The sequence below is a fragment of the Mercurialis annua genome, linkage group LG3 (assembly GCF_937616625.2).
Source record: "Mercurialis annua linkage group LG3, ddMerAnnu1.2, whole genome shotgun sequence".
Taxonomy (NCBI): domain Eukaryota; kingdom Viridiplantae; phylum Streptophyta; class Magnoliopsida; order Malpighiales; family Euphorbiaceae; genus Mercurialis; species Mercurialis annua.
The window spans coordinates 193153-213164 of NC_065572.1; the positions used below are offsets into that span (position 1 = coordinate 193153).

Sequence of the window (20012 nt, forward strand, 5' to 3'; positions counted from 1 at the left end):
GGTCAATGCAAATTCTTTGAAAATAATAGTATTTGGCAACTTCCATTTCCTTTTGTGAATGTAAAGTAGATTCATCATTCAACGAAAGAAAATTAAGCACAAAAGGAAGAAAGAAATTAAAATAAAATTAAAGAATTGACCCCCATAACCATAATATCTTTCCTACAAGTTTCGCGTACATGAGTTATGCTGTTGCTGTGTATATATATTGGAAAAGAAACCAGCACACATCCATTCTTCTTCAGAATCCCATCCATGTTGGAAAAAGTTTATTTATTTGTTCATTTTGCATATAACTCTCACTAATAAGTTTCCAATGGCAACTCATAATCATTCTTCCGAGATTCATTCGGACACAGACACTGACCGCAGCGGTCCTCTCAACAACAAACGGCGCTCTTCCAAGAAGAGCGCCAGGTTCAACCTTCCTCCTACCGAAATAGAGACCACTCCCGATGATTCCTACGTCGAGATCACTCTTGATATCCGGGATGACTCTGTCGCCGTCCACAGCGTTCAGACGGCTAATCACGAGGATCCTGAACTGGCTTTGCTTGCCAAAAAGGCGCTCGAGACCAAGTCAGCTTCCTTCCGGTCATCTTTGTTTCGCAACACGTCGTCCCACATAAAGCAGGTGTCTCAAGAGCTCAAACGTTTTGCTTCCTTCTCCCGGAGAACCTCTTCTGCCGCTAGAAGGTTTGATCGAACCAAGTCAGCTGCTTCTCACGCGTTGAAGGGCCTCAAGTTCATCACCGCCAAAACTGGCGGTGCCAATGGATGGTCCGCAGTTGAGAAGAGATTTTTACAGCTTACCGCTAACACCAACGGTCTCCTTCACTCTTCCTCCTTCGGTGAATGCATAGGTGCGTAGCTTAGCTAGCTAGTTGCTTCTCCGGTTCGTATTGCATATATATAATTGAATAATTAATTTGACAGGCATGAACAAGGAATCAAAAGAATTTGCTGGTGAATTATTTGGAGCACTGACACGAAGGCATAACATAAATGGTGACTCCATTAACAAAACACAGCTCAAAGTGTTTTGGGATCAGATTTCTGATGAAAGCTTCGACTCTAGACTCCAAATCTTCTTCGACATGTAATTAGCTTCTTGACTTATAAATAAAAATAGCACTTTCAGTCACATAAAATTATTATGTGAAAATATGATTAGCGAAAATATTAAACTGTGATCCATGCAGGGTGGACAAAGACGCCGACGGAAGAATCGCCGAAGAAGAAGTAACGGAGGTAAGAAAAGAAATAAAGCATACTTCAGCATTTTGGAATTGGTCAACGTTGACTCTTTCAAACCAACTACCCATATAGATTTAATTATTATTCATATGAATTAACGCGTAGATCATAAGCTTAAGCGCTTCCGCAAACAAGCTGTCCACCATTCAGAAACAAGCTAAGGAGTATGCTGCTCTGATTATGGAAGAGTTGGACCCTGATAATGCTGGATACATCATGGTACGTCCACGTGCTCCCTAATTAGTTCCACCGCTATATACCATCTCTTAACTCCTGTAATGGACATGCAGATTTATAATCTGGAAACTCTGTTACTACAAGCACCCGACGAGTCCGTGAGGATTAGAGATAGCAGAGTGTTGAGCCAACTGCTGAGTCAGAAACTGAAGCCTACGCAGGAGAACAATCCGTTCAAAAGATGGTATGAAAAGGGAAAGTACTTTTTTTTGGATAATTGGCAGAGGGTGTGGATTATGGGGTTGTGGCTGGGAATAGTTGCTGCTTTATTCACGTACAAGTTTATACAGTATAAGAACAAGGCGGTGTTCGAGGTCATGGGCTACTGTGTCTGTGTAGCTAAAGGAGGGGCAGAGACCCTCAAATTCAACATGGCCTTGATTTTACTCCCAGTCTGCCGAAACACCATTACTTGGCTCAGGAACAAGACCAAGTTGGGTGTTGTTGTGCCTTTCGATGATAATCTCAATTTCCACAAAGTGATTGCAGTTGGAATAGGGATCGGAGTCGGACTGCATGCGGGGGCTCATTTAACGTGTGATTTTCCTCGGCTTCTTAGCGCGACTGAGGAGGAATATGAGCCTATGGAGCCTTATTTTGGGGAGGACCAACCTGAAAACTACTGGTGGTTCTTGAAAGGAGTGGAGGGGGTGACAGGCATCATTATGGTTGTCCTGATGGCTATAGCATTTACACTGGCCACTCCATGGTTCAGGAGAAACAGGCTCAATCTTCCCAAATCCCTCAAGAAACTCACCGGCTTCAATGCCTTCTGGTATTCTCATCATCTCTTCGTCATTGTCTATACACTCCTCATTGTCCATGGTATTTACCTCTACCTCACCAAGGAATGGTATCAAAAAACGGTTAGTCCCGCCCTTCTCCATCACTAATACTCATTATTTCCATCATTTTAATTTTGACATAATGTTGTGTATCCATTTTCTCTATTTCAGACATGGATGTATCTGGCAGTGCCCGTAATCTTGTATGCATGTGAGAGATTAATTAGGGCATTTCGATCGAGCATCAAGTCTGTCAAGATTCTAAAGGTAATTAATACATGAAAACCACTACACTACACTCTCGCTTGTGCTATGAGTATCCATCACATTTGCAAAACCAACAGAACTGTTCTTTCATGATAGGTGGCTGTCTATCCAGGAAATGTGCTAGCATTGTACATGTCAAAGCCGCAGGGCTTCAGATATAAGAGTGGACAGTACATGTTTGTCAACTGCGCTGCAGTCTCTCCCTTCCAATGGTAATTAGTTAAGCCATTTATTAGTTAGACTATAAAATAAAAGGATTGTTTAGTTTACTAATTGGGTATGAGTGCTGCAGGCACCCGTTTTCAATCACATCGGCACCAGCAGACGACTATCTGAGTGTCCACATTCGAACATTAGGTGACTGGACGCGCCAGCTCAAAACTGTTTTCTCTGAGGTTTGTAAGCCTCCGCCAGCCGGCAAGAGTGGACTGCTGAGAGCTGAGGGAGACAACCCAGCAGGGTAAGAATAAATTTTTGGTTCAAATGATGACCGAAAAGTAGCAAAGTGAAGATTATTAATGTAATAATAACTGAACAGGTTTCCAAAGATAATGATAGACGGCCCATATGGAGCTCCAGCACAGGACTACAAGAAATATGACGTGGTGCTGCTGGTAGGACTTGGAATAGGGGCGACACCCATGATAAGCATCGTGAAGGACATCATTAATAACATGGAGGATGAGGAGTCATTGGAGAGGAACAACAAGGCAGGGTGTTCGACGTTCCGGACGAAGAAAGCATACTTCTATTGGGTGACGAGGGAACAAGGTTCTTTCGAGTGGTTCAAAGGAATAATGAATGAGGTGGCAGAAATGGATGACAAGGGAGTGATAGAGCTGCACAACTACTGCACCAGCGTGTATGAAGAAGGGGACGCCAGGTCAGCCCTCATTGCAATGCTTCAGTCCCTCCACCATGCCAAGAACGGCGTGGATGTTGTTTCCGGCACCACCGTCAAATCCCACTTTGCCAAGCCTAATTGGCGCCAAGTTTACAAGAAAATCGCACTTCACCATCCTGATTCAAGAATCGGTTCGTGCACCTTGCCGAATTATTAATATTGACTTTTTGTTTGTTTGTGTTTTACTAGTCTATGTGATGATGTGGGTGAATGTTGATGGATGCAGGAGTCTTCTACTGTGGGGCACCAGCACTAACGAAAGAGCTCAAACAATTAGCTTTGGATTTCTCCCGCAAGACCTCCACTAAGTTCGATTTTCACAAGGAGAACTTTTAAGCAACCAACGACGTGCCTCATTTTCATGTACCAAATTGGCCACCATTTACACATGAGTCGTCATCAGCACCCGCGCAAGCTTCCAATACAAAACCCAATACTTTTATTTCATTTATTTTTTGGACTGCAAAGATATTTTATTTACTCAACTTTTTTATCTGCTCCTTAATTTTATCTAATTTTCTGAGCATATTGTTGTTTCAGTTGATCATATATGATTCCATCTTAATGTTAAGGATTCCATGACAAAATACTCTAAATATTTTCTATTTTTATTAGTACTTCTTATAAAAAAAATAGGCCTCACTTGGTTCATAAATGTATATTTCTCGGCCGGGAAGTTAATTTCTGAGAAAGTTAGCGTGAATGAAATGTATATTTCTTTTGTTTGGTTTACTTGCTAACTTCCCGGGAAGTTGTATTTTAATTTTAGTTAATTAAAATTTAATGACAAAATTACCCTCAATAACTAACTAGACTAATAAAATATAGGGAGATAATTGTATTTTCCATCAAGTTAATTTGGGAAGTTTTATTTATCTAAGTTTGGTTAGGGAAGTCACTTCACTAGTCAAAGGAAAGTTAAAGTGTTAACTTTTCGGAAAGTAAAACACATAAATTGAACCAAATAAGAATATCTTGTTATTTTCCGAAAAGTAAAATTTCCCTTGTCCTTATTTCCAACCAAGCCAGGCCTTAGTGTTTATTAATTATAATGTGATTGAGAAGTAATGTCAACTGGGACTATAATTAAAGTGTAGCTGGTACTCATAATTTGGTAATTACATTTTGGTTGATTTTAGTTCCAATTTAGCTGCTTTGGGACTATAAAGAAGAGTCGCAATTTACCCACCGTTTCCAAACTTTCTTAATTTGTTGTTAGTTTTGTTAGAATAAATCTTTGAATGAAAATGATTTTTGATGACCGAAAAATTGCATTTGTTAAAAAAAGGTATAGCCATCCAAATTATCTTTTGAATTTTCTTCGCCTTCATTCGCAAGGTTATGAAATCATCAGCTCTATAATTCATTTATATCAATTCGTCTTTGACTTTTTATTCAAGTTCCTGAACTGTTCTGTTCCTTTCAACCATTTTGATCAAAAATAATATATATATTTAATGTAGACAATAATTGGGACATTCATCCATTTTGATTTAAGGCCATGTTTGGTTCATGGAATAGAATAGTTATTCCATAAGAAATAGAATAGCCATTCTTTAGTTTTTGAGAGGAGTGTTTATTCCACAAAATTATGGAATAGTAATTTTTTGGAATATCTATTCTATGAACCAAAGCAAAGAATTGTCATTTTATACGGAATAACTATTCCATTCCGCACCTATTCCATGAACCAAATATGGCCTAAATGTTTCCTGTACGGACCAACTCAGAATGAAAACAAAATGCTTAAAAGACAATTTGGGACATTCGATTTAATAGTAGTAAATAAGTAAACTCTAATTATATTTAAACAATTTAAGTTTGACGATACAAATTAAATAATTTAGTTAAAGTTTCATGTTTTTCTATAAAACTGGTCAGTTTTAATGCCGACTTATTATATATTGGAAATGAATTATGAAATAGAAGCAGAAAAGTCAGCTGAAAATCTATTGTTGCAAAACGTTGTAGTACAATCACAAACACATTAGAGTTATTACAAATCAAATCTTGTTGTATAACTCCTTATATTTGTAAAATGCCATTTATTATAATACAACACCTCATTAAATTGTATAATAAATGCATTCAAATCTTAATAGTGATATTACGATATTGGCATCATTTTAATGAGGTGTTGCATTATAAGTGGCTTAGTCTACGCATGACATGGTAGACTCGGTCTACCTAAGAATTTTTCAACTTCAAAACAGAATCATCCTGTAAAACAAAAAAATATCATATTTTTTCGAGAGAGATTTGAAGCTCTCAACATCCTGTTTTACCAGAATATCAAACATTTGAATCTCACATTAGAACTAGAAGTGCTTTTGACCTCCAAGAGCTGTTCTACACTAGACTTCCTCATGCATTCTTTCTAGTTTTGTAATCTATAATCTAACAGTTAGACATTCACCTTCTAAAGATATCACCACATTCCACTTGCTTTAGCATTCAGGATAAAGGGGAAGCTGACCTAACTAAATCATAAATGTTAGCTAGTCGGTAGAATAATACAACTAGATTCGAATCCGTAATCCTTAACTAACTAGTTGGGGTAGCTCTATTACTTTTTCATTTATTTTAGATAAAAAGAATGGATCAAAATTCACAAATCATTATCTATAAAATATCTGGGTAAATACCACTCCAAAAATCAGCACTAGTAAGTCTTTTTATTGACTCTTCTTCTGGCTGTCACTATCTGTGCTACCAGAAAGGCTTTGCGATGAGTCCTTATTGTTAAGATTGGTAAGAGTGGATCCGGGCATCGTGATATTGGAAGAGTACTTTTTGATTCTCATAGAAATGAGGATGCTTGATACAACGCCAAGTAATGGAAATAGGTAAGACCACACCTTGGATTTTTTAGTAGCAGATGTTGAAGCAACAGCAGCACCGGCAAGGCTCCCTATGGATGTATTCTGTAAGATCATTGGCAAACAACCGATGACAGTTGGGAGTAGGAAATCAACTATGAAGCCGACCTTTGTAGCAGCGAGGGCATAGTTAATCACATAGGAAGGCATGGGAGAGAAGCGCGCAAGAAGGACAAATTTCCAACCATCTTGTTCAACTCCTCTAGAAAGCAGATGAAAATATTTGTTTCTCTGAGCCCACTCCATGGCTGAGCTTGACCTCCTAAAAACTAGCCTGCGAAGTCCAAGTTGTTCAGAAACTAAATACAGAAGCTGATGCAATCATCAAAAGTCCCACTAAAATAAAGGATCCTATCAAAAGTATAGTAATCTGACTAATGAGGAGATAGCTAATAAGAGTGGTTGGGTTGGATGAATAGCATAACAGCACACAGGAAAGGAGCAACATATATTTATGAGTGCGAAGCATCAATTAGAAATTAGTAATTACCTGCCGATCCAGAAAGAGAGGGAAGCCCCCAAGATCTTGGCGGAAAAGACGCAAAGCACAGCAGGCAAGAACCCGAAAAGCAGAGAAGCTCCAGCCTCGAAGAAAACGGCGTAGGGCAAGCAGAGTGCGAGCGTGAGGGTATGAACCCCGACGTAAACAGGCATGCCCCATATTCCCAACCGATCCGACAATTCAACGAACACCTTCAGAGCCGCCTCTTTCTCCCATCCCAATTGTTTGCTCACTTCTCTCCCCATCACAGCTATCCCCACCACTCCCGCTACCCTCCACCATCTCTGCAACTGCATCCTTCCTTTCCTCTCTAAATTAATCTTCCTCACAACAAAAACAAAACCATTATGGGCCTTCGGGCTTCTAGTGTCAGGCTTTGGTCCGCTGTTAGTTCATGTTTTCTAGGCTTACGGGCTTCTTTTTGGCCTTTTGGTCTTCTCTTTGGTGTATCCCCTATTCTTTAGCAATAAATTTTGAGATTTTTACATAGATACCAGAAACAGTTAAAATATTTACACAAGTACTACCTGAAAGTTTATTTTACAAGAACAGAATTCATATAAAACTTAATTACAACAATACAATCTATGTAAAACTTAATTACAACAATATCGTTTATTTAGAATTATTTATATATTACTAGATATTTTTTTTTAAACAGTAATTATTTAATTCAAAAGCCATCTTCTATATTTTATGTATCTCTTTTAGTTATAAAAAACAAAACAGTTTATCACCTAATAGTATAATACTACTAATGAAGATGATCCAAAAATTATAAATATGATTTTTTTTCTGGAAGCAAACATGTCTTCATATTTTCTCAGTACATACATAAAAACATATATAAATTATACAATAAAAATATATCATTTATATACAACCAATATACCAATTATACACAGTAAATACACTATTTATATACAATTTATTATATAAATACATGTGAATATATCATATCTAGACTTTCAAATCTGAATATTCCGATCTAATACTTCAGATCTAAAAACAGCGGCGACGAAGAGGCTGGCAAGCAATGGTGGTGTGGAACACTAGCGAACGGCGGAAGGAATGGGGAGGCAGTGTGCGAGCAGATGAGGAAAGCAGTGGCCAGAAGATGTCGGCAGCAAAGCTAGGGCTGATGGCGTGCAAGCGGCGGCAGAGTCGTGGAGAAAGGTTTCGAAGATTTGAAACCTAGAAGAAAAAGATAAAGGATATAGAAAAGGAAGGTTTTGAAGAAGAAAAATTTAAAGAACGGTTTTAATGTGAGAAGATTTGTCAATTAGAACAAGAAAATAAAAAAAAATAGAAAAGGAAGGTTTTGAAGAAAAGGAATTAAAAGGAGAAGAAAAGAAGTAATGTAAATAAAGAAGAAATGCAAGTAACTATGTAATTTTTTGACAAAAAAGTAACTATATAATTAATAAACTTTGACGCTGAAATTTTGTAAATTACAAACTAAAGTTGTATATTTGTAATTAAAGTTGGTTTTCTTGGTATACCGTGTAATTTCTTTATAAATTTTGGAATTTTAAATAGAGTATTTATCCCATGCATGAGAGATTTTTAGATAGACTCAGTCTATTACGTCATCCGTAAACTAGCCTATCACATTATGACACGTCACTAAAATAGTGGTATTATCATAATTTTATTTGTTATCTTTTTACACTTTCAAATAGTAATATTACGATGTGATATATAGAGCAGTTATGTAATTTTGATTTTATTTTGTAAGGCGATCTGCGAATCAAGGTTTACATCTTGTTCCATGTCAGGTCATTAGAAACGGTCAAACCTTGTTAAATCCTTACACCTGTAACTGCTCATTATTATTAATGAAAGATTATTCAATTGTCAAAAAATAATTACGATAGTGCTATTATTTTAATAACGTGTCATAATATGATAGGTTTAGTCCATGAATGACGTAGTAGACTGAGTCTATCATAGATTTTTTTTTCCCATGTATTGGTCATATTTACAAGGCCTAATGGTAAAAAAAATCCAAACTTTTACAACTTGTTGCAATTAAACTATTTTAATTTTTACGATAATAGCCAAATTGCATTTTTTTTGTTGCAATAATAGCAAAATTGATGGTCAAACTTGATGTTTTCAATTAAGATATTAGAGTATTATTATTTTTTGATACTAGTGTCGCTTTACGTGTTTCACACGTGGCTCGTAGTGTGACTCGTTAAATTATCAAATAAAATTTAAAATAATAGCAGTTAATTTGAAATAGTTTATCTTATTAAAATTTTTAATTGACTATTTTAATTGTTTAAAAAAATTTAATTGTTATTCAAATTTTATAATTATAGATATAGATAATTTTAATAGAAAAAACCCTTTCTAATTCGTTAGTTAATTAGAACTTTTATGGTCATTATTTAACTAATTATTAAATTAAAATATAAATTCAATTATTAATGGCATCGTCATTAAGAAGTTTAAGTTGACAACATCTAATTAATACAGTAACATAGAATCCTATTGATTTTAGACCTTCTTTTCCGTGTATATATTTTTCTTTTTCTTAAGCTAGCATTTTTGTTTGAAATTTTTTTCTTAAGCTAACATAATTGTAGAATGATCAAATTGTGGTTGTATTTTATACTCCCTCCGTTCCATAATATTTGTCGCATTGGGCTTTGACACAAGAACTAAGAAAACAATTAATATGTCTTAGTTTGTAAACACTTTTACTAATTTAACCCTACATTGAAACTTATTTACATTTATTACTATCATTTTCATTTGTTTATTGTATTCTTTCAATAAATTAATGGGGGGCAAACATGGAAAAATGCAATTAATACTCTCTTGCTAATATAACATGATAAATATTATGGACCAAAAATATTTTTCAAATGCGACAAGTATTATGTACCGGAGGGAGTAGTTTTATGGTCATTAATTACTTAAGGCACCTCATCTCTGTTAATAATTTTTAGGATTTTTTACACAAATCCCCTAAAAATGCTATGCTGTTTCACTTTTCCCTCACCATTTTGATTTTAGCAAAAATCTCTCAAAAAAAATAAAAACTTTACAAAAATCCCTCATAATCCAAAATAAAAGAAAATGAGACAATATTGTCAACATTTCATTGGTCTATGTTTGAATCAATCAAATGATGACACGTGGCAAATGTGGATTTGGTTAGATAAACTAACCAACCGCCACCGGTCAAATTTCGGTCCGACCGGCCAGACCATCGCGGTCAACGCTGGTCAACGGCTGGACCACCGCGGTCAACGCCCGGACCACCTCGGTCAACGGCCGGACCACCGCGGTCAACGGCAGTCAACCCGCGGTCAACTATAGTGGTGAGATTTTAAAAGAATTAAATAAAATACAAATTTGTTATTAGTAGGAATAGAACCCATGACCTCTCATTCTTTGTCAATTTGTCTAACCATCAAGGCAAGACATGTTTGTTGTCTTTATTTACTCTTTAATATATATACATATACTATTTAATAATATATAAGAAATCATTTAAACTAAATATAAACATATTAAAATGGTTGATTATAAATAATATATTATTATAAAATACTAAAAAAATATTACGCTTGTTAAAATTTAAATTAATTTGTTCTAATTAAATTAATACTAGTGTAAATTAAATATTAACTTAAAGTAAATTAAGTTAAAATAAATTTATAAATTAATGTATTAGAAACACAATTAACTTAATGTCAACTCAATATAAACTCAAAATAAATTATATAAGTTAATTTAGTTGATATCAAGTTAGTTTTTAAAATTATAATAAATTACTAAAAAAAATTGCTTCAAATTGACGTGTAACATTCATCAAGTTTACATTGCGTTGACATTAGATTCACATTGAGTTGACATTAGGTTTACATTGAGTTGATATTAAGTTACATTTCAAAATTAAAATAATTTACTTTTTCGGATTGACATTAAATTTATATTGAGTTGACATTAGGTTTGCATTGCATTGACATGAGATTTACACTGAGTTGACATTAGGATTACATTTACATTGAGTTTACATTGAGTCGTCATTAAGTTAATTTTTAAAATTATAATAATTTACTAAAACATTTACTTTGAATTAACATGTAGTTTACATCAATTTTACATTGAGTTGATATTAGATTTACATTCACTTGACATTGAGTCGACGTTGAGTTGATATTAAGTTTAATTTATATTAAGTTTACATTGAGTTGATATTAGGTTTATATTGAGTTGACATTGAGTCATCATTGAGTTTACATTGATTCGACGTTGAATTGACATTAGGTTTATATTGGGTTGACATTGAGTCATCATTGAATTTACATTGATTCGACGTTGAGTTGACATTAATTTATTGCGAAAAATCTTAAATAGTTTACTTTCAATATACAATTAGTTTATTTTTAAAAATATGAATTATAAAAAAATAATTTTACTATTATAATAAAAAATAATTTCATTTAAAATTTATAATTATTTATCAAAATATTTACTTTGAGTTGATATTTAGTGAACATTAAATTTACATCAAGTTGACATAAATTTATATTAAGTTCACATTAAGTTTACTTTGAGTTTATATTGAGTTGACATTGAGTTCATATTAAGTTCATATTCAGTTCATATTAAGTTTATATTGAGTTGACATTGAGTCATCATTGAGTTTACATTGATTCGACGTTGAGTTGGCATTAAATTTACATAAATCATTGCGAAAAATCTTAAATAATTTACTTTCAATCTACAATTAGTTTATTTTTAAAAGTATGAATTATAAAAAATAATTTTACTATTATAATAAAAAAAATTCATTTAAAATTTATAATTATTTATCAAAATATTTACTTTGAGTTGATATTTAGTGAACATTAAATTTACATTAAGCTGACATAAATTTATATTAAGTTCACACTAAGTTTACTTTGAGTTTATATTAAGTTGAAATTAAATTCATATTAAATTTATATTCAGTTCATTTATTTTAAATTTACTTTCGACTCATGTCAATAAAATCTTAGATAGTTTGCTTTTAAATTACTATTACTTTATTTGTCATTTTATAAATTATTTTTAATATTATAAATAATAATGTTAACATTAAGTTGTCATTGAGTTGACATTAAGTCGTTATTAGGTTTATATTGAATTTTCGCACACCACGGCGAGTCCCACCACCACGTATTCGACCACGACCACCTCGGGTCTGACCAACAAACCATTATATTTTTTAATTTTAACAAGTGAAATATCTAACTAGTCTTACTCATGTATTAATAAAGAGTGTAAAATATAAATATATGTATATTTTATATTTTAACTGTGTAAATATTTATTAAATAAATTAAATTAGACTAATTTAATAGTAAATTTAATTTAAATTGATATTTAGTTTATATTTAATTTACACTATAAAAATAATTTCATTCTAATAAATTTATAATCAGATGTATATAATTTATATATATACATTATAGAGTAAATGTTGACAGCAATAAGCTTTTGCCTTAATGGCAAAGCACTTGATCATTCTTGTAAGAGGTCAAGAGTTCAAATCCATTTAATTTTTAATTATTAAACAAGTATTTGTCTAACCATTAAAAATGGTCAGACCACCAACCATTGGTGGTCCGGCAGTTGACCGCGGTGGTCCGGCCGTTGACCGCGGTAATCCGGCCGTTGACGGCGTTGTCCGACCGGTTACTGCGGTGGTCCGGCCGATGATGATTCGGTTTATATAAAATTAGGAGAAATTATTGAGTGTATTGAAAACACAATATGTACAATACACTATAGGAAAAAAATAGTAATGACAACCATTAAAAGGTAGACATGAAAAGGATGTTTTAAAATTGAGGGATTTTTACAAGAAAAAAAAAGTTGAGTCACTAATATAAAGTTTTGAAATTTTCGAGGATTCCATATAATTTTCTCTAATTTTTACTAATTGTCATGGCATATACATGCTATTCATAACTATATCTGAAAGTTTACAGTGAAAACTATGTTAATCCGGCTATTGAAATTGACTCCTATTAAAAGTTAAACTCTTATAATATATTGTGTTATTATTACTAATGACTTTAATCCTATAAAGTTATTATGTTGTCTATTAAAAAGTTTATTTGGTACTCAAATTTTATAATTATAGATAATTTTAATAGAAAATATAAAGTAAATTTAATATATTCGGTTATTAAATTTTTTCCATACTGAATTTATTCTTCTTTTAGTTTTATAATAATAATAATTAAATAATTAACTTAATTTTATTAATAATATTTTTAAAAATAATAAAATAGAAATTTAAATAATATTAAATTGACCAAATAAGTATTTTAATTTTATAATTCAATCAAACTAAAAGATAGGTATTCCTGGTAACTTGAAAACAATTTAGTTATTTTTTACATACTAAAAACTAAATTGGAGATAATTTAGCTACCTATTCTAATTAGGACTTTAATTACAATAGTGATTAATTAAATAACTAATTAGTTAATGACTATAAAACCTTTATTTAGTAGTAAATTGAAAAGGATTATTCAGTAAATTTGCCTGTCCCTCCCCCATCTGTGCTTTTGTATATAGTATAGATATAATAATATATTAAAAGTCAGAAGAAGTGGAAAAAACTCAAAAAAATCAACATAAAAAGTGAAATTTGACTATTATTGCAACAAAAAATACAATTTGGCTATTATTGTAAAAATTAAAAAGTTTGGTTTAAATTGCAACAAGTCGTAAAGTTTTGAATTTTTTGCCATTAAGCCTATTTATAACAAGCTAATGAGCATTTATGATAAAAAAATTATTTTAACTAATACTTAATTTTTTTATTATTAATTTTTTCACATGCCTAACGCATCATTGGTTTGTTGCACGAATGACATAACATAACAGTTGCGTGCAATAGTTTTTTTTTTGAAAATAATTCTAAATTTACGTGCTCTTCTTTTTATTTGCAGTCAAAATATTTTGACAAATACGTGATATACTCATTTTTCTTTTATTTACCCCGTGAATTGATTTTGTTTTTCTCTTTATCTTTTTTTTATCTTTCTCTTTATTTCTTCTTCTCTTATTTTCTCTCTCTCTCACTCTTTCTTTCATCCAATACGTGATCTACTTATACATAGCAACGCCGGTTTTACTTTTATTCTACCATCATCTTCATCGCTGATGATTGTCAGCTCTTTTTGTTGTACAAACTTTAATTTTGTAACAATGATAATTGCAGTTGATGGTGGTGGCCTGATTGGTATTGATGCATGTCTTCTCTTTGAGCAATAAATTTTTCCCAGCTGATACACTTACATTTGAATTTTTGTCCAAGTCCATAAATATAGGCCCAAGCCTAATAAATACCCAATACAAACCCGGAGCAAGCTCATAAAATGACCCAAAACCGAGAGAGAAAATAAACTCTAAACTCTAGAGGTTGTACATAAACCACAAGAAGTTGAGGGTTCAAAGGTATCATTAAGGCCTTTCCATAGACTAAAAAATCGTGCTCAAGACTCAATGGCTAATGATAAGAGATAAGACAACTAGGAGAAGAAAAACAAATAGCTCCGGAAAAAACCGAAGAAGTCGGAAGTTGTGGAAAGCTAAAGAGAAAGGTGAAGAAGTGTCCCTACTCATCTACTCGTCGAATGGGGACCTGGCTAGACCCATCAGGTCTGGATGATACTTGACGAGCATTGCTTTGCTCGTCTAGTATCCTCCGACGATCGTCGAGACCAAGCAGATGTTATATATATATTACCCTTAATTTGATTCTTTCGGATCATAAACTTGTCCAAATCATATTATCTAGACTTATCTAGGGCCTCCATAAGTAATAAATGATTAAGGGACAAAGAGTTAGGAATATTTCTTAAAAAATATAGGAGGTTGAAGCCATTGAAGAAAACAAAGACGTGGGTAAAATGTGCGAAATGGTGCTGTAAGCACTTCTAAAGTAACCATAAGCATTTTAAAGAAGTTTCAACCGTTCTTATGAGGCCTATAAATAGACTATTAATCAGCTATGACACTCCAATTTAGGGTTCCCTATCACCAAACCTCTTGAACTTTAAAATCGGCCGCTAAACCACCTAAACTTTATCTACTGATCAACTAAACCCCTTTTGTCATAAATTGACCAAAATACCCCTAATCAATAAAAAAAATGAAACCAACACAAACTAACCAACCAAATCTAAAGTCACCCATCTAACCAAACAAACCTAAAATCATCCATCTAATAAATCAAATCTAAAGTTACCCATCTAACCAACCAAATGAAATCTAAAAATTAAATAAATAATTAAAATATTTTTTTATAAATTAAATAAATAATTTTTTTTCATATTTTTAAATCCAGAATCTTCTCTGGCCCACCACCGACGGTGGGTCAGTTGTTCAACAGATCCACCACTGTTGGTGGGTCAGTTGTTCAACAGATCCACCACTGTTGGTGGGTCAGTTGTTCAACAGATCTACCACTGTTGGTGGGTATGTGAACAACAGACCCACCAACGATGGAAGAACTGTGAACTACAGACCCACCATGGTGATCTGTTTCGTTTAGAATAAACCCACCGTGGTGGATCTGTTCTCGCCGGACTCCAATTAAAAAACAATGGTCGGAATATTTTTGAACGGAGGTCGCAGAGGTGGTTTCCGGTGGGTCTATGGCGGCGGGTGGATAGTTATTAATTTTAGGTTTGATTTGATAATTTTATGTTTGATTTAGTTGAATAAATGATTTATATTGGATTTATTTGGATGGGTGACTTTAATTTTGATTAGATTGGGTTTAAACTGTTTATTGGGTTTATTTGGGTGGCTGACTGTAGGTTTGGTTTGATTGAGTTTGTTTGATTTTTTTTATTTATACCTGGGGTATTTTGGGCATTTTTGAGAAACAAATAAGGATATAGGCGGTTTTTTGGGGCGGTTTTTGGGGCAAAAGGGTTTTAGTTGATTAACATAAAGTTTAGGGGGTTTAGCGGCCCATATTAAAGTTCATTGGGTTTGGTGATAGGGGGGCTTAAGTTGGAGTGCCATAGCTGATTAATAACCCTATAAATAGAAAATCATCTCTCTCGTTGCAAGCCCCGATCAATTCCATACACAAAAACACCGTCCAACGGAAAAACACTAATAAACACTTGTATTTTTATTATTATTTAATATTATATACATATCTACATGCTGAATTTAATCCATTTTCATGATTTCTATTCTCATTTGCTTAGCATAATTTGGAGTACTTGTTATAATTTTAACCACACCCCAATTGCTTGTTAACACATTTAGATAAATGTGTTGATTTGTTAACACATTTAGATAAACGTGTTTATACGTGTTATATCGTGTACCTCGTGTAATGTTCGTATCGTGTTTGGGTTTTGTATATCAAACCCAATTAATAATCGTGTCGTATTCATATTTAGACTAATTATGTTCGTGTCTAAATGGGTCTGACCCATTTATGACCTGTAGACACAAATTATTAGGTCTAGCTGGCATAATTGTGAAAGAAGAGGCACATCTAAGATAGACAACATGCTCTCTGTTATCAAAAAGAGAATTTTTTTTTGAAAAGATATGATGTTTATTTGATTGTTGTTCTGTTTTGAAAACTATAAAACTTAGTTACATTTCTAAGCTTTAAATAGCAAAAGAGATAGAGTTAAACGTCAATAAAAAACAAACATTATAATAAGATTTTTAACTAATCTAGTTTGAATGAAGTTGTTGCTGAATCAATATATGCACCCAAGTTATGAAGGCTAAATATTAATTACCCAAGAGAGGATGTTTTAAGTGCTGGCCCTGGCTACAAACCGAGCTAGGTTTGGAGAAACTTCATGGCAGCCCAAGACCTCCTAAAAGCAGGTATTTGCTGGAGAGTTGGCAATGGGCAACGTGTTAAAATCTGGAAAGATAGGTGGATTTTTGGCCATCATCACCCCAAACCCATCTTCTGCAATTTCCTTCCAGAATCGTCATTAGTTAGCTGCCTTTTAGATGCGGACATCCATTCTTGGAACAACGAGCTGGTGAAGGAAGTCTTCCTGCCCTCCAAATCTGAAACTATCTTGAAACTTTCGATCAGCTAGGGATTACAGGAAGACTCTCCAATATGGAGTCACACAAAAACGGTATTTATTCTATCTGGTCGGGCTACTACCAGTACTAACAAAAGTTAATTAATGATTTGGAGTGTGGTTCTTCATGTAGCCTTGTCGATGATATTTGGAAGATCGGTTGGAGAGAAAAAGTCATGCCGAAAGTTAAACACTTCTTTTGGCGCCTCAATAAAAACATTCTTCCCTGCTTTGAGGTCCTTAGGAATCGGGGAGTGCAATGCTGCGATCTCTGCCCTCGATACGGTAACACATCTGAAACTATCCTTCATGTCTTTAAGGAGTGCGATTGAGTTAGGGCTTTGTGGTTGTGCAGCCCGCTTGGTATCCGAGCTGAATCGATGCAATCTCTGAATGTCACGATCCAAAATATTGAGCCGCAACCGGCGCTAGGGAACGGGAGTGGTAGCTCCGGAACCCGTAGCAAGCCTCACACCACTATTAATTTTTCGCAAATAATATAAACAAATAGTATCAAACAATGGAAGCAATTACGTATATATCCCATATAACAAAATATTTACAATAACTGTTTAAACCTCGCGGGCTCTAGTTCTCGTACCCTGTACGAACATGCCTCACGGTACTATATACATCAGTTAATGTTTCAACACATCTCACCGGCATCTGGGGCCGTGGATCATATACCAAACACGTAGCCTATCAAAAAAGCATATAAAAAAATGACAGCAGTTAATATATACAATAAAAATGAACTGCTGTCTAGGCTACTGTTCTATTGACACAGGACCACTACTGCAGCATTCACAGAAGTCAGAAACTAACATATACAGCTGACTTCTGGACTTCAAAATTGACCTCTAGCTAAGTCCACAAGCTAAGCACCTGAAAGACATCAAAGGTGAGGGATCAGTATTTGGGGAAATACTGAGTGAGTGTGCATTTACTAACGGTATTATCATAAAAACATAGCATCGCATTTCAAGAAACAATAATATAAAACATATAAACATGTATTTGATCCGTACGAAACTAATATCCTAACATGCGACACATTTCTCGAATAATCATTATCATTCAACCCAATCGTAAATATCAATCGCGAGTCTAACTCGCTGGTGGCCCAGCCACTAGATACGGGGACTCCAGACTACACCGTAGCCGAGTACTCTCCCGTATCAAAAACCCAATCGTAAATATCAATCGCGAGTCTAACTCGCTGGTGGCCCAGCCACGTAAATTTTTATAATCATCATCAGCTCCCAGCTGTGTCAAGTCATTTCTCAAATGCAAATATACTAGACTGACTCGATACTGGTGATCACACAGCCTATTGACACCCAATAGGTAGCTAGTTTCTTCGGATCGCATACTAGTTCTCGTATATAGAAATTAATAAAGCATATAACATTTCAATCAATTATATATATATATATAATGTGATGCGTGTAAACAGTATATATATATCTATATAAAATAACTTTATATATATATAATACACGAAAGTAAAGTTCAACTCACAGTGACCGCTATCCAAGTAATGATGTGGTCGATGTGATAGTACACTCTCGTCAGTCCGCTTCTACTGACTCCACTACTTGCTGACACGTCTGATAAATAGTTTAATAATTAGACGTGCACCTTATACTCTAATACGTATAATATTTTTAAGTTCTAGGGTTTAATTTTTTTTTTTAACGTTATTTATGATCTCGATATTCCTTAATCGTTTTTAGAATCTAATATTGAAATATTGAAATCCCACATCAATTAGGGCTAAAAGTCTATTTTAGTCCCTCGAGTAAAAGTCCATTTTAGTCCCTCGTTGACCCACTGTGCGTCCGCACACCTTGGGTGTGCGTTCGCACACCAGTACTGGTATGCGTCCGCACACCATCACAAGTGTGCGTTCGCACACCACGTGCGATTCGCACGCAGCCCCGGAAACGTCGTTTCCGGGCTTCCCGTCGTGCTATCACTTGCCATACACACCAAACACCTCATTTTCGACAAAACCCGTATTTTAGTTTTTTCCAAAAACGCTAAAAATGATCCAAAATTATTAAATTCTTAATTATAGCTAAAACGGCTATATATTCGAATTTTCCACCAAATTCTCTGATTATTACCTTAAAACGATGTTTGATATCGATAGAGAATTCGATTCTGAAGAAATTGCCGCTTGAATCACTTGAATCGGACGTCGGACGGCGAAACGACGTAATCGGCGATATATCTCTCGTTCTCTCTCGATTGTTCTCTGTTCTTCATTCATATCAAAATCTATATATTCTGGCTAAAGGTTCACTTTGGTCCTTGTTCTTTTTGTTTCTTATCATTTATCCTTTAAACTTTTCTTTCCTACAATTTAGTTCATAACTAAATCGATAAACTCTTAAATTATTACTTATACGTATTATTTATCCCCGATAAATAATACGGAACTCGATATTAACACTTTCCCGTCAAAATCCTACAAATTTCCATTTTCGACAAAGTGGCTAAATTACCATTTTGGTCCCTATACTAAATTTTGGACTTTTCTTAACATTTTTCCTTTAATTCCAATTCTAATTTTAGAATTGAAATATAATCTTAATTTCTTCATAATAAATTTCCTGAAATCGACCTACTTAAAATTTATTTACTGTTCTTTTATCAAAAATTCTTCTGATATTGCCACTCTGGCGAATCAAAACCGAACACATGGTCCAATTAGATAATTAAATATTTTGGGGTATTACACTGAATATCACCGACTGGATAAACAAGATGTACACTACTCTCCCACGTCCAGATTTTGATTTGTTTACTATTCAGTTATGGCAGGTTTGGAGTGGTAGAAATAAGCTGCTTGTTGACCAAATCAGAGAACCTGCAAAGGTAATTATCCAGCGCAGTTTGAGCATCCATGATAGCCTCCAAAATCTCAATCCCCAGTCCGCTCCGCAGCCAGTTAGCTTAGTTTCAGCTTGGAAAAAACCGTGGTTAAACAGCTACAAGATTAACACCGATGCAGCTTTTGGGAAAGATCTTTCTCCGGTCGGTTTAGGGGTGGTCATCAGAAACTCTGAAGGGTAG

The 20012-nt window shown here is 34.0% G+C and overlaps 3 protein-coding genes across 3 annotated transcripts; 2 read left to right on the forward strand and 1 right to left on the reverse strand.

Annotated features, from left to right (window-relative positions):
- Positions 1-203: 203 nt before the first annotated feature.
- LOC126674506 (respiratory burst oxidase homolog protein D) lies at positions 204-4037 on the forward strand. Its single transcript, XM_050368959.2, has 10 exons — positions 204-863; positions 937-1099; positions 1203-1251; positions 1363-1476; positions 1548-2360; positions 2451-2546; positions 2643-2758; positions 2839-3006; positions 3085-3581; positions 3677-4037. Exons 1-10 carry the CDS (start codon positions 317-319, stop codon positions 3784-3786), a joined length of 2673 nt encoding a protein of 890 aa, XP_050224916.1. The 5' UTR covers positions 204-316; the 3' UTR covers positions 3787-4037.
- Positions 4038-5927: 1890 nt separating this feature from the next.
- On the reverse strand, positions 5928-7353 carry LOC126675157 (uncharacterized). The gene is made up of 2 exons (XM_050369756.2): positions 6820-7353; positions 5928-6603 (listed from the first exon to the last, which is right to left on the reverse strand). The coding sequence occupies exons 1-2, from the start codon at positions 7125-7127 to the stop codon at positions 6126-6128; spliced, it is 786 nt and encodes a 261-aa protein (XP_050225713.1). The 5' UTR covers positions 7128-7353; the 3' UTR covers positions 5928-6125.
- Positions 7354-19703: 12350 nt separating this feature from the next.
- On the forward strand, positions 19704-20012 carry LOC126675183 (uncharacterized). The gene has a single exon (XM_050369787.1). The coding sequence runs from the start codon at positions 19704-19706 to the stop codon at positions 20010-20012; it is 309 nt and encodes a 102-aa protein (XP_050225744.1).